Below are 16,462 nucleotides of genomic sequence, written 5' to 3'. Positions count from 1 at the left end.
TGCTTGGGAATCTTAAGCCAGTTTTCAAAGGTCGTGTTTTTATTAATGGGGATTCCCTGTGGTAATGCCAGTAACACAGTGCTGCAGTAACGTGGTAGTGCAGTCTCTATGTGGTTAAAGTCTGGAGTCTTCCAATTCTCATAGCTTTTTTTTTTTTTGGTTGTTTGTTTCATTTTGTTTTGTTTTAACCTCGGCAGCCCTTTTATTGACTTGGATGCCCGAAACAAATGTTTCTCTCAAATCACTGACGCATCTTCACTGGGCAGGGGATAATTGCTGATTTCTTCCAGGCACATCTAAGTGGCATGAAAGCTGTTTTGTTTTGATTTTAGCCTGAGTTTGTTTTTCACCATCGGTGCTTATACAGGCATACATAAAAGGTTCTAACACAAAATGAAGCTGTACAGTCATCTGGGAGCCCCTTTAGGGAGGTGTAGCTGAGCTAAACATAACAAAAGTTGCAATATTATAACTTTCCCTAAAAAGTTAACTGTATTGATTCATCAATGCAGTCTATAAAATGCGTTCAAAGGCTAATTTTAAAAGGTTGCAGACACTATTTAAAGCAGTGTAGCCTGTATTATGAATAACATTTATTTTACAGATATGGTGTCGACTTGTGGTTTCAATCCTTGACATTTCCAATCAAATGAGCCTCTATTCAGCTGCTTATAATTTTGCCACTTTACTCATTCATGCTGAAACATTACTACCTGCCATCTACCTGTTGTATAAAGTGAAAAAGAAAGTTCTATCAGTATTGAAATAATTTTCCATCTCTGTCTTTGATTAGTACCTGTGCTTCCAGAATCATGTTCATAAATTTGCATCTATACAAATGTGTTTAGAATGCTCATTTTTATTTCTTTAAAAATACAAAAATGAATCCTTATTCAAGATTTTTTAAAGAAGATAACAATCTACGGTGCATTAAGGAACATAGCATTAGCACTTCAGTAAAAGTGTCCCTCAAATTTATCCAAACAACTGAATAGTTTAATCCATTATTTAGCAAATGTATTACACATAATTTAGTTTTCTGTTTGTGTATGGGTTTTATTGATTCTTTGATGAATTACAAATTCTTGGACACTAATCTTTCTCCTGCAGTGTTGTATTGTAAATATTCTTAAGGTTTTGTTAGTTTGTTTTTTTAATTCAGTAGGGCACTACTATAAAATAAAAACCAAATAGATGTTTAGTAAGTAAGGACCTTAAAGTAAGTCATACGTGGTCATAAAAACCTACATAGCTACCTGTCCTCACTTTTCCAGAGAACCATATGACATTTAATATTTACATTGGATTTTGAGAATTGTACCATGCTAGCCCAGTGATCTTCATGGATATGAACCTACAGAATAGTCTAAAAAGTAAGCATATCCACCAAATGTGGTATTACGTTATAAAATTAGCAAGATCTTAATTTCACTGTTTCATTTGTTGAATCCTGGGATCACCTCTATTTTTTCTTATTGTAGCCAATTGTTGCTATTATTCAGTTTAGATTTATTTCAGTCTTTTGAGGATAGAAAATAATGTAAAATTAGAGAACATTTCTATTAGTCTTTGAAGAGCAATTTTACATATAAACTTCATTATAATTAATATGTTGCTTAGCATACCCCACACCTATTGATGTACAGTAGAAATGAATGTTTTACTTTGCCCATTAAAACTTTGATAAGTTGCATATGATGAAGTTTGCATGGATCTTAAACTGATGATCTCACAGTGTCTGGTTTCCAAAAAGTAGACAAGATTTCCTGTGATTTAATGCAAGAAGTCTTACGGATCATCTCACATCCCATCACCTCTTTGATTTTGTCTCCTCTAATATACTACATATACATATATATGTTTCTCTGTATAAAGGCATGTGTATGTAGGTAATGTGTGTGTACATATACATAAACATTCAAAACAAATTATAGACTTTTCTCAGAGAGGGAAAGAGAGGGAATGATGTTGGCAAACGTGGTAGATTAAGTTATGCTGTGGTGGAAGGCTCTTAGACCTTACTTTAATACATCTGCTACTCCCTTTTTTTTTTTTGAGGTAGAAAAAAATAATAGCCTGACAGGTAGATGATTCATTAAATTAGATAAAACTGTGGTGTGTGTCCTATAACATACACACATAATGTGTGAATAAAGTTATGTACCAAAAAAGGGAAGAAATATTACTTAACAGTGTGTTACGAAGGCCTTTGAAGGCCATGTATGGAGATAAAACCAAAATTAATGCGCCTACATTACATACACCTACAGGAAAACACATAAATAAGGTAATAAATAGAATAGGTAGGCAGCCTGTGACATTATCATTCTGCATGTAGTTAACAAAGAAAAGAGCACCAGTCAGCTGTGTTTTTCCTACACTGTCACTTTTTCTGAACCAGCAGCTCCCCCTTGACTGTAAGTTTAGGGCACGCCAGAATGTTAACAGCCAGTCTTCCTCCCAGATCTTTGAAAATCCTTCCATTACAAGGCAGCGACAAAGAACAGGTTTTGATAGCCTCCAACAGCAACAGGAAAGCAGCTTATGTCACTGAGTAATTGTTGCTCTGTATGTGAAAAGTTTAATAATAGAGTTTGTTTTCACACTGCAAAAGCTATTTGAGTCACCTCAGTGGCAAACAAGGTGTTTATCTTTGTTGTTATCAGAAGCCTTTAGTTGCTAACTTAAAACTCTTTGAGAAGTAGCTGACAAAGGACCTTAAGAAGTACAGAATAGTGTTCACCTGTGCTGTGTAGTGCAGATCCCAGCTCTTTGATGAGCCATTGAATTGTATCTAGTATGACAGGCAGTGATAAAATTAATATCATTGACTGTTCTCCTTGCCTGCATGAGCTCATGGATAAAATTCAGATTCTTTAAAAACATGGTATGTGACCCATATCACTGCTCCAGTTGTTGTATTGCAACTGATGTTTTATACAGAGAAAAACTGTATTGACATGAACTGAAAATAGTTTGATATATACCGATTATCTCTTTTGTCATTTCTTGTAATCATTTTAATAAACAGTCTCGGTAGAATATTGAAATATGAGAATGACAGAAAATATGTCACTGAAAAAAAGATTTATCACAAAGATTAACTAATTTAATTTACCTGTCTATATATAGTTTAATTAGAGAAAGCAGCCTTTTACCTGACTCTTTTTCTTTCCTCTCCCTTTTTGCTTTCCAAAGTCAAAGATGTGAGTAATGCTGTCCTCTCTTCTCCACCCCAAAAAATAGAAATATTAGACAGCAGAAAATACTGGCAAGAGAAGAGATCGATTTTAGTATACAAACACAGACGCATTTAATTGCATAACCCAGCACACACAAATATAATCCCATCAAATTTACCTCAAATAAAAAGGAAAATCAGTCCATTCTCCTAAAATGGTTGGGTCATTTTGTCACTAAGTTGGGTATGGATCTCTCCTTACCATCTGTAGGAAGCGGGGAACCAAGCTAGATAATTGCTTTTTTGATATATGATGTCTTTTATTCTTGTAGCTTCGACTAACCAGCACGTTCCGTATTTTATAATCTATCATGGCTGGTCTCTCTCCAGTGAGTCACCATGCCTCATGTTTCTAGCAACTCCTCCTGCATAGTCTCACTATCAGTTTGAACATGACCCAACGCATATCTCTTCTTTTTTCTCAGTCCATTTGTGACCTGAATAAAACGAGGATCATGTGAAGAAAGAAAAGACATGCGATTACTAAATCAGATAGTACTCACATTCAAAGACTGTCATTATAACCTTATTTTGTAATATCCTAATCTTTGTGATCATATTCTGCCTTTTGTAGGTAAAATACATTGTGCATCTTTCATTATATTCTTTTTTCTTGTTCTTTTCTATACACTTCTTTGTTCTTTTCTACATACTTTTACTAGAATATAAATTGGTTAAAATATTTTTTTAAAGAAATAATAAATAATTGCTTAAAATAAACTAGATCCTAGTTTCTGCACAATAGTAGAGTCAAACAGGCTTTCCTAGATTGCTCTTTCTATAAAGTGATCAGGCATCAGAAGGATAAAAGGACTTTAAAATCGTAATATTTATATATTGACAGAATATAACAAATATGGAAGATGTCAGTCTCATAGTACAATAATGGGTTTCAGCAAACAATTTAAGAAAATGTATGAGGTGTGTAAAAGCATAGCAAATTATGTGTTTCAGAAAGATTAAACCATCTCTTCCACAGCTCCTGATGGTTGCCATTCATTGTAAATGACAGCAGTCTTCTCCATTTTAATTTGATTGATGGGTTCTCAGCCAACTATAAAAATCCCATTTTCATGAGGAATGTTTTCCCACACACAGACCAACAAGTGTCAGATACACCTAAAAGTTGCTCTAAGTTTTCTTTGCACTCCCTTTACTTCAGCTTACTTGGTAGCAGTCAATTCAGACCTTGTAAAACTGGGAAATCAATGTATGTCCTCACCGTGACAAGCTTGTGCACAGCGGTGAAAATGCCCGTTTTTAAAGCAGCAAGGTTTGTGAGCACTACGGTGACTACACGTCTGCATTTGTTATCATGCAGAGTACCACCCAGGTAAGGGAAGTACTTAACAATCATGACTGTCTCAATCACTAAAGACTGGTAATTGACCCATGACCTTATTTATTAGACAGGGCAATTCAAAAGAGTCTTAGAAATAATGTCTCAGCTAGCCAGAGGTGAAGCCCTCACTCCTCACTGTCTGAGCAACGCCACTAGAGCAAGGCCTGTCAGCCTACAGGCAGCCTTTGGCTGGCCTCTCCAGCTTTGGCAATTTATCTGGTTTCCCAGAGGGACCTCGGTGTAGTACAGCTTTCTTTGCACTTTCTGTAAAATACATCGAGGTTTAGGTCTTTGGTCTGTCATGGGGCCTGTAGCGGCCTGGGCTTCCTGGGCACAGCCAGGGCCCATCCCAGCAGGGTGCAGGGCAGGGTGGGGGCAGCCAGGGCAGCCCCAACATGAGGGCAGCCCGCAGCCAGGCTGAGATGTGGGCCTGCGGGTGCTCCTGGCTCGGCAGGGCTCCTGCCCAGGCAAGGCTGCGATGCAGCGGGGCTGTGGCTCGCATAGGGACCAAGTACGGGAGCCACAGCCGAAAGCAGCGCCCAGGGATAGGAGTCGGCCCTGTCTGCATCCTCAGGATTGAGCTGTGGGGAAACCTCTAATCATGGCCCCAGTGGGATGTGGCCACCCTCAGCTGCACTGGCTCTGAGCTGGCCCCAAGGTCCCGCAGCCGAAATCTTGGTGGGGAGAGGCACTGGGGGCTCCTTGATGTGGTAATAGCCACAAGCCATGCATCGCATGCACCCAAGTCCTTGTGCGAAACATACACAAACACTGTGCTGCTGGGAACAGTGGAGATTAGTATCTCATTTTAAGCAGTAAGTATTAACTTTGGGCTCTGGTGCACAGTGCACTTCAAAAGCTTTTACAGTCTCTTCCAGTACCTCTGCACATAGCATCAACAGTGCTAAAACTCTTCTGCAGCTGCTTGGTAAATGCCTTCTCCCTACTCTCTGCCCAAGCTGGAAACTAGCAAGTCATGAATCAGTATCTTTAAGAGTTCACCAGAGCTTTGCAAAGTATTAAGATCTCTTTTCATATGCATCTTTGTGTAATACAAACAAACCTAAATGTCATATATTAAACATTAAATAAGGAAAATTATATTAATTAAAAAGTTTCTACAGTTTAAAAACACTGTAGGCAAATCATGATAAAGCTACAGTAAAGCACTTTTATAGACATGTTATCATTTGTGAAGCCAATTAAATTATCAGTGCTTCTCTGCATGATCGCTGGTATTTCATTGGAGAAAACTTTAGTGTCTTTGAATTGTTCATTCAGACACCCTGCTAATTACTTAGCCATTAAGGCAATATTTTATTATTGTCCCCCAGGCTTTACAAAAGTCAAATCTTATACAGTTCATATAATTAGTACCTCACAAAGTCACTTCTGTTGGAAAAAGTCAGGGAAAATAAGATTCCTCCCAGTGATTAAAAGGTTAGAAAAAAATGCTGTGTGGTAACAAACATAAATACAAACTTTTTTTTTTTTTTGAATAGTCATCCATGCACAAATAATTTGTGCAAATGATAGATACAATAACAGCTAGCAGAATAAAGGAAATGTTATAATGAGAAACACTTTGAAAGTACTAATTTATCAACCCATACAAAATGAAACTTCCTGCATACATAAGCATCTGGAACAAACTTTTAACTTACTTGTAATGTATTTTACATGTGATTTTGAGTGGGAAAGATGACCTTTTTCCTTCTCCAAATACAAAGCAACAACCTATTCATAATTAAGTGCCTGAGTTTCTGATTTGCCAATCAGGCAGTTTGTGCACTGAGTTCTGTGGAGCTGGAACTGCCACAGATCAGTAAGCAACAAAAATGATAGGAAGCTGGGCAAAAGCTAAGATCCTGCTTCATTAAGGAGCTCAGTTAACATTAAGCATGCAGGTAATTCTGTTGATTATGCTCTTTACAGAGAGTCATATCCTAATCCTTATTTTAGCTGTCATGTGGTTTTGGGACTCTTTAAGTGGAATACATCTAGCACTTGTGTATGGTTTTATACTACAAGCTGCAGTCACAGTGACTTGCATGCAGTAACGCAATCTGTGATCTCATAGTAGAACATTTACAAACCCCAGTTCTAAAAAACATTACACAAATCAGAAATTACAGTGGAGTGCATATACCATTGGCTCCTTTGTGCAATTTTCCTAAAAGTTTTGATTGGGATTGCTTTGAGCTACAGTTGGCAGTGGTCTTATACAGCCTGAAGCTCCACAGTGGAGGCCAAACCATCCTCAGTTCTGTTAGGATATGCCAAAGAAGTAATAAGGAGATTCTTCTTTTGTTCACAGCGAGCAGACATAGTTCTGTACAGACCATGAGCAGTGTAAAGCTGTACTCAGTTTGGGCTGGTTTGGTGGCACCTATCAGGGCATAAACAGGCATGACAGAACATACCCTGCCAAAGTCTAACTCGTAACAAGTTAGAAGAAATCATACCCGTTAAAACATGCTATTAGACTTGTTTCATGTTCAGGAAGAATTCCTTAGAAATTGAGGTTGCAAATTAACAGCCTGTGTTGACCTTGCATGCTTATTACCTGATCAGATATTGTTGCAAATTTGCATGTTATTGGTTGTTGTTTTTCTCTGAAATAAGCTTGTGCACAAATTCTTCTGCCCTTGTTTTGGACTACCTTAAAGCAGTACCACTCCAGTCTCTAAAGATGCATACATGTCTCTGAAATTATAGCGGCTGGGACATTTGCTAAATTAGCTTTTAAAAACCTGGGTAGGAAATTTAGTGTTTGCTAGTTTTCAAAGGACAATGGTAAATTGCTTCTTGTTAAAGTTGAAATTCAGACAGTGAAGCGTAATATTTGTTAGTAGAGTATAAGCTTTCATATGTATGGCAGCTGTAGTGCTGTATTTCAGTCTTGTGCTGCATATTCAGTAATCTTTACAGAGTAACAGTTTCACCTTGAATGTTGGCAGTCAGCACCAAGTTATCCCAGGAGCTGAGTTATCCAAAACTTGTGATCATCTGGGGACTCTCAGCATGTGTTAGTATGTTTATGAAGGGCTGGATTTTATTTAAAAGCATCCAGTAATTGTAATTGTCTTACTCTACGTTTGGATGGGGGAGGATTGTCAATAGTTTTGTAAACTTAAGCATACCAAAGCTGTCCTAATATCTTTGGCTTTAGAATGTGTGGTGTGTATCTGACATAATGGTGCATGCATTTGTGTTGGCTTCAGAAAAAGTAGAATATCCACATTTTTACCCATTTTTCCCCAGCATTTTCATGAGTATATATATAAGACAAAAATAAATAAATACGAATGAAAAATCCAACCATATTGAAACCACAAATGCTTTAAATATACTCCAGAATACCATTTCAGAATAAAACATTTACTTTTTTTTTTTTTTAATTGGAAATAAGTCATGTTTTCCTTGAGTTTTATTTTAGAATAATGAACAGCTTGAAGTTTAAACAAAATATTTTTCTTGAAAAGGACTGCAGTGTTTCTTTTGATCTAAACTGGTTTGTCATTTGGGGGACAGAAGGGAAGGAGTGATTTGAGAACTGACAGAAAAAAAATTGGAAGTAATAAGGATTTTAAAGAGCACTCATTTTGCAGTGAGTGAAAAGGTAGCCTGGAATTGCCACCTCTTTAATCACAAACTTCTTTGTTGTGGTGCTGTATGTATGAAAGGTAGCTATTAAAAGCAAGAATTTAATATTCATCTTCAGCTAAGGCATGGCAGGATTTGGGCATGAGAAAAAAAGGAGCAGGCATATGTAACACCCTTCCAACATTTCACCTTACCTCCTCTCCTCCTTCCTCCCAGCAAAGCTGAGAGGAGTCAGCATCTACCGCCTGTATCTACAATGCTGCTGTCTTCCTTGTACCAAACCTGCTGTCATTCCAATCAGTAGAAAATTGCCACTGACTGTAATCATGGTGGTATCAGACCAGTAGCCTTTTAAAGGGAAATCCCCTGCTGTTCCCACCTCTCTTATCTCTAGCACCAGAAATACTTATATTTTTTCTTCGGTGACAGCAGGGCAGGATTCCTTCCTAATACCTATTCAGCAAAGTCAGAAGAACACACTGGGAGAACTGCTGAAATTGTTGGGTCAAAATTAAGCTCTTAAAATTACATTTGAAAAAATGGCTCCTGGATTTTGATGGATAATCAACTGCTACCTTTTTTAGTCCCACACACTCCCTTTTCCCTCAGACACTAACGAAACCGCTATTGTATCAAATGGGTGCTTTGGAATCGGAAGCAAAACTGATCTGTGTATATGTTATCTATAAGTTAATGCCTTTAATAACTCACTTAATTTGAACTGACAGTGAATCCATAAAATTCATAAATCTTGGTACTTATTTATCGAACGCTATATTCTAATATTGTTATTTTGTCTTATTGCAAGGGAAGGAAATACTGCCTAGTTCCTGTAGCAATATAAAGAATATAGTTTTGAGTATGTCAAAATGAGAAAAAGCCACATGGATCTTTGAAATATTTATAGCAATGGCTTCCATTGTACTGGTGAAGGAGTCGGAAGGAATATGAGCCTGTGCACTCCACACATGTTCGAGTTGCTCTTTCATTTGTTTCAGTTCTGTTTGCTGATTGGGAATCCGGAAGACAGTAGCTGTAATACATACTGGCATGTGTGGATGTGGTAGCTGGCAGGAGAAAGAAAGAAGTCTCTGTCTAAACTTGTGTGGTGAAGGCTGAGGACAGTTTTAAAATAATATTTCAGAATGCAAACCAAGCATATTTACGATAACATTTATTTTAATTAATTGTTTCTGCTTTAAAGGCCAGCAGAAAGGCATTTAAGGTTCTGCTGTGATGAAGAACTGCTGGGATTCCTGCTCCAACTGGGTGGGCAGTGGGCTCTGACTGCTGCAGCATCTCCCGTCCCTACGGCAGCTGCTATACGGGTTGTTTCTTGACACAATTAAGAGTAGCCTCAGGCTTTCTGTAGTTTGTGCTAGAGGGTATTGGCACCTCTGTCCTACATCTCCAAAGGTTATTAGAGCAGCGCCTCCCAGCCCTCCTTCCAACACGGTGCAAAGGACCAAACTAATTGACCCTGCTGTCAGAGGCTTCTCAGGAGACTCTGGGCAGGTCAGGCCCATCTGCAAATACCGGGATGTCATTCCTGTCTCATCAAGGCATTGTGAGGAGAAGCACATTGAGCCTTGCAAGTCTCTACTGCTTAAATAAGGAAGCCATATAAATAGCATTGGTAGATAAGAAGTTATCCCACTCTTTTGTCTTATTAATATATGGAACCTGCATAAAACATAGACAGTGAGCTTGTGTTTACTGGTACTAGTGAAGTTTCCTAGATAACAGTTTCAAGCAGCAGTGAGGGCTGTCTATTAGGAAGCCGTCTCTTTTAATGTTTTCCCATCAGATATCAAGAACATATATATTTTTTTAAGTCCATATACCAAAATAAAAACTGTGAAGCAATATGTGATCAGAATAGCTTATATATATAGGTTGGAAAGAAAAGACAGTGCATTATAACTGCATGGAACAGATTTTACTTACGACCAAAATTTGCTGCTATTAATAAAATATTATTTTCTTGTTTTGCAGCTTGCAGGCCTGGATTCTATAAAGCATTTGCTGGAAATGTAAAGTGTTCCAAGTGCCCTCCACATAGTTTGACCTATGCTGAAGCAACTTCTGTCTGTCAGTGTGAGAAAGGTTACTTCAGAGCTGAGAAAGACCCGCCAACTATGGCATGTACCCGTAAGTCAGATCAGTACCTGTGTCTGTAGTTCTGTACCTCATTTATTCTTTTTTTTTTAAATTTAAAAATGACATGAAATTGTACATTTTCTGAATAATCCTGCTTAAAATTACCCAAAGAGATTTTTTTGATCAAATTTCAAACAGTAGATTTCTGTTTAGTTACATCCCTAAAAATACTGCCATGTTTCTTACGTTAATGACTTATTAACCTGTAGTTCTGAGAGGTGATATAAGGTTTGTCATACATCGTTGTCATACAGATAGCAATGCTGATTTCTAACTATCAATATGTATTTTAAGGACATGAAAATATTGCTGTACAAAAACTTCCCAAAAAATGAGGCTGCATATGAAGAAAAAAACAGATACGACATACTCTTGTCTCCTCAGATAAAAATTAAAAACAAAGTACTATTGCAGTAGTTAGCAGTGCATAGTCAATTTTTGGTATGACTAATCATGTAAAAGTAGCTGAGCTGACACCAGCAGAATTGAAGTACTTCTGTGCTCATGCTAGTCTCTCCATATGGCACTATACTGGGTAAATTGGGAATATACCAGGTAATTTGAGGCTGACTGACAAAGTTATAGGTATTCTGTAATCCTGAGGTCATTACGTAGACCAAGCCATTGCACATCCACTGAATGGGAGTGATCTTCACCAAAAGCGACATTGATCAGATCCAAGGCACTTATCAGAAAGTTGTCTAATCTAGCCGTAGGGCATTCAGAGGTGAAGGGTACATCCCAGCCTCCAGCTGCTTGAGGGACATGGGTTCAAGAAGCACCTCAAACCAACTAACAATCTGCTGTCAGCTCGCTCTGGAGTGAGGCGTGTAGGTCTGTCATTTTTCACAGACTATGTGAGGGGAACAGAATGTTGTTCCAGACTTCCCAAAGGAAAATGTTGATTACAAACAATTCCACTCAAATGAGTGCCCTGAGCATAGGCTATGAAAACTTACCCACAGAGCTAACGCACATCACAGGCACTCTTGACAGTTTCATGCTTATTAAGATGGTTTCACTCATACATTATGCAGATGTGGTACCACATTACTTATGCCATTGATTTTTCATTTGCAAAAGACAGTTTTCTGAAAAATTACTCACACATGGCATTATGTTTCCCTAGTTATCTTTCAGGGCACAATTTTAAGCCCAGCTACCCACTAGTATTGATAAAGTAAGGAGGAGCATGAGAGCCTTGTGGCACCAGGGAGCAGGTACCTACAGCACCCTGGTCCTTCTCCCTCTTCCCCAACAAAACTGGGATGCTGAAAGCTGCTTTGGCTGAAATCTGTCAGGAGAGATTTGCTGCCAGGCCACTCTATTTCTGCTGAGGATATCAGCCAAAGCAACCAATTAAGTTGGGGCAGGGAAGAAATCAGCCACTGCAGCAGTACCAGTGCCCCATCTCACCTCAGTTTTGGAGAAGTAAGGGAGACAGTGAACCACATTCTGGTTTCTGCCTTGTTCTTGGTTCAGTGCCACCACGGATTGCCTCTTATTCAACCTAGATTGCAAGGTATCAGTATTTCACTGACTGTAATAGCAGATGTATTCATCTTATACCTACAATGATGAGTATTTTACTAATTGTCAGCTCTGGAAATGACACTTAGATTCTGACAGACAGACTGTGTTCTTATCTTTTTGCACATCATCAGTAATGAAGAGTCTGCAGGCTAAATTATTCCCTAACTGATATCTTTAGCCCCACTGCTTTCAAATTATGCTCTCGGTTATTAAAATTATGTTTCTGTCATAAATACAACTTCACTGCCTTCGGTGGGTCTGTGCAGATGTGGCTAATTTAAATTTAATAAACAAAGATATTGGGAATGTATGAGACAGGGTAGAATTTAGCTTGTTTCTTCCAAACTGTCATGCTTTACCATAATATGAGGAGCTGAAAAGTTAGAAAAAAAAGTGAGCCAATTTGACTACATAAAGAGAAAAGGCTGCACAGTAAGAATATGCCTTTTCTACATAATCACTTTTGGGGCAGGTCTGTATTTTTGATGTCAATTTGCAAATTTTTGTCCTGACTTATGAGACAAGATAAAAGATTAGAAATTTTTCTTGTGACTTTTCAAAGAAGAGTTGTTCTTGAATCAAACACAATTACTAATGGATTCTCTTTACAAACCTCTTCATATTCAAATATTTTAAACGAACTACATTCAAACCTATTTTATTTGCTTCCTCACGTCCTGAAAAGCAATATGCCTAAAATAGGTAGATATTTTATTCTCTCTCTCTTCATTCCTGTATAGGGTTAGACAGTATTTCTCACTCCAAAATTTTTCCTTGGTACTGGAAAACTTGCATGAACAGCAATATGTAGAATAAGGACCTTGATCCAAGAGACTATGAATTGAAGAGTTTAGCTTCAGGCATCCATTTTTTCAAGCTGAGCTTTGAATCTAATTTCATTAATTCTGTGAAAGTGCATACTGTATATTTTCCCAAGATTGTACAGTTCCCATTTTTACTTCATGAAACTATATTTTATAAAAGAAGAGTATGCACTTCACAGTAAGCATAATAGAATTCTAATTTTAATGAGAGGAAAGAAAATTACATTAGGATATATTGTTAATTATTTCTCATAGCCTTTTTCCATTTCATTGGCACTTGTTATCAATCTCTTGCTGCTACTCTTTCTCCTTATTGTATTTCTTTGCCATATGTGACTACTCTATCAGTGATCTCTCTGCACACACAGTGAGCAACAAATAACAGCATATCTTCTTCCCTGTCTGATTACTCTGTACATAAACTAACATTTCCCACTATAATGTAACTGAATAAATTGATCTATCTTTCAAGGTCAAAGGCAGGCAGGCTTTTGTTGAGTCTGAGTCTGAATGCATCTATTCTCACATTATGCTTAAACAATTTTGAGCCAACAAACTTATGTTCTGTTCAGAAACCTTTGGCACAAACTGTATCCTACATACTGAAACTTTTTAAGAGCCACCATTATGTTCCAGCAGCAAAATCAAGCATCATGCTTGAAACCTTTGACTGTACTGCTTCTTTTGCTATTTGTGTGTGTATATGTATATGTATATATATATATATATTTGTTTGTAATTTATCATTATGCTCAGACTTGGAGTATTGGTTTGCAGTCACCAGTTCCTGTCATGAGGAAATTCTTCCTGCCTGCCTCATTGAGAAAAGAATAAATGATTTTGAAAAGGCGAAAATGTAATACAGCATTCCACACTAAGTGGCACTAATCTATGCTGCATGTATATATGTATGTATATAAAAATGCAATTATGAACTCAAGGGACACAGGTAGATGGTGATTCTGAGTATTCTCATGAGATGATGATTAATTTCTGCCACTTCTGCTGTGAATTCATTAGTCAGGTAATACACAATTATGAGAGTCCAGTAGCAGACAGTTCTCACGTTCTCACTTAAAAAAAAAAAAAAAAAAAGAAAAAAAGAAAAAAGGGATTTTCCAGACAGTCGTTGCCCCGTCGTGTAAAATACTGCATTGTCCTCACCGGCCTTCTGCAGCATTTGGATTGCTCCTCCTTCCTTCCACAGAGGGCAAAATGCACTTCACCTTTGTAGAGGGAGAGCATACACAAAGCAGCTAGGCGAGGTGAGAAGCACAGCATGAGGCATAAACTCAACTCTGATGCTCTTGGAGTGAGCTTGATTTTCCATAAGAGATCAGTGCCAGTCTACTCCACAGAGGGTGTAGAAATACTTGTTTCATTATAATTCATAAATGAAGCAAAAGGCATTGCTCACACTCAGGCTATGTTTTATCTAAAAAGCAGAAGAGCTTCATTTTTTGTAATGCTCATCCATCTGAACTGTTTTACTCTTCTGCATAAAATCCAAAGTCATGAATTTTGCTGTGAGAAAAGGATCCATCATTTTCACCAATATACTTGGTTTCCTTAAAAACAATATGAGGAAATCCCTGAGAGCCTTGCACACAGATGTCTGCAGAAGGATTATTGCTGCCAAGTTTTTTTGATGTGTCAAATAATCTTTGTGTAATTTATAAATGATAACAAAGCAATCAGGCCACATCCATAAAAGCCCAGTGACACATAATTTAGCTGAATCTGAGGATTAGAATTAATTGTCTCTCTTTGTTCCAAGTTCTAAATCTTAGTAAATGATTCACTGCATGTCATTACAGCTTAATATTTGCATGAAATCACAGTTTAACTGGCATAATTTAACAGCAATTAAAAAGCTATTTAATCGTCATGCAAATTGGCATGAGGGGCCTTGAGTATGAAGGGTGTCTGAGGGTTTTTTCAGTACTTGCAGGCGGACAGTCATACACTTTCAGACACCCCTAACATAACTGGTAATCTTTTTCTTATTCACTGAAATGTGAATGTACAATAATTCATGTTTTCTCTTAGAAATGAGAATTAAAGCCCACATCATAAATATAAGAACCTTCACTTTACAGCATATGGATAAAAAAAGGTTATTTTATCTACCACATTAGTTCTTCCACTGATACCATCTACACAGAACAACAAATTAAACACATTAAAATAGACAAATCCAGGCAAAAGAAAAAGCTCTCCTAGTGCCCGGATACACATTAATTCCTATGTTTCAGCATGCTAAACTTATTGAAGTAACATATAAAAACTAAGCTGTGATGACCCATTGTCATATCTGTAGTTTATGTAAGATTAGATTAGACCAGTTTTAAAACATTGGCTCCAGTCCTACCTATGAGTGATTACACACATGCTTAATTTTAAGTGCATGAATATTACCAACTATTTTAAGGGGATAACTGATCCGCTTAAAGTTATGCACATATGTAAGTGTGATTAAGGATCATCTTCGGTATTCCTAAAACTCCTTATTGGTTTTAACAGTGGGAATTTGTTAAGACCAGTCATTATTTAATTCTCACAGAATGTTTTTAGATGAAGCACAATTATTCCTCTCTTCTGCACAGAAATACTAAGAACTGAAGCTGAAGTAATCTGTGCTGGTTTTAGCTTATTTCAGTCGAAGAACTGTTTTCCAGAGTAGCTACAACCACCGGTGTCACAGTAATTTTATGGGAAGTTAAGAGATTTGTGAATCTGAGACACTAAGGTTATAGAGGCTTTTTTTTACCAACTCAGCATCTTCAAGGCTGTACCTTGTCTCTGCTTTCCACACCACTGGAAAATAATGCATCAATATAAATAGCAGTTGTTAACAAGTTGCATTTGTAAATACTTGCATATTACAGTATGTCAAATGCTACAATATTAGACTTACCACAAAGTCACACTCAAAAGCCAGGAAGGATATACTCAAAATATTCTTTGGGACTATAAAAACTGCAAACTACGAAAATAATTTTCATCTGCCAGGTTCCAGAAATATTGATCTTCATTCAGTACAAATGAGCCACATACCATTCAGCTAAATGACTCCTTGATACTCTGAGCAATAACTGCTCTTCACTGTCAGGAGCTTTTTGGCTGCTAACCATAAATTCTGTGCAAATAGATATAAAGATAAATACTCACACATTCAAAATACTGTAATCCTTCTTGTCCACTGAAAAAAACCTGCAAATATAGTACTTCCAAGTATTTTAATTATCAAGTCCTTGAAATCTAGTAGCTAACTCATCATTTACCTTAGGGCGAAAGTCATTCTAATAACACCATAGCCTCAGTTGTTCAATGTTACAAAAAATATCAGAAAGAAAAAAACAATTCAAATGTTCAACTACAGTTCACAGAAAACCTTAATATTTATTGGTTCACATGATCCCTCCTGTGCCATACAGACCTTTTTTTCTTCCTTTACAAGCGTTCCAGCTTTTAAAGATACATTTAATGCTGTGTGAGTAAACAAATACCATCACCTAAAATTATAAATTTTGGTAAGCAGTGACTTTTCTTCTGCAACTATTATTGTGTCTTTCCTTCATTAAAGTTAGTATTAATTTTCGCTGTACGTACAGTTGTATAGATCTTTGGAGTTTTATATCTTATAGATCTGTGTAGGTACAGTTGCATAGATCTTTAGAGTTTTTTAGTAAAACATAAGATGAAGTATTGTTTTCTGTTCAGGTATAGTCCATTTTAGTATTCTGGGTCATCTTC

General features: G+C 37.1%; 1 protein-coding gene across 12 annotated transcripts in view; it reads left to right on the top strand.

Moving 5' to 3' along the window:
* EPHA6 (EPH receptor A6) overlaps window positions 1-16,462 on the top strand; it is a 517,785-nt gene that overhangs the window by 256,987 nt on the left and 244,336 nt on the right. For 11 of the 12 annotated variants that reach the window (XM_067001791.1, XM_067001836.1, XM_067001775.1 and 8 more), the window contains one exon: window positions 10,185-10,340. The exons of the other annotated variant lie outside the window; for it this stretch is intronic. In XM_067001791.1, coding sequence (XP_066857892.1) covers window positions 10,185-10,340 — 156 coding nt within the window. The remainder of the gene's footprint in view (window positions 1-10,184; window positions 10,341-16,462) is intronic. 12 annotated transcript variants of the gene reach the window in all.

Source organism: Anser cygnoides, chromosome 1, assembly GCF_040182565.1.
Source record: "Anser cygnoides isolate HZ-2024a breed goose chromosome 1, Taihu_goose_T2T_genome, whole genome shotgun sequence".
NCBI classification, from domain to species: Eukaryota; Metazoa; Chordata; class Aves; order Anseriformes; family Anatidae; genus Anser; species Anser cygnoides.
Note: the sequence above shows the minus strand (reverse complement) of the source record. Positions and strands in the feature narration are given on the sequence as shown.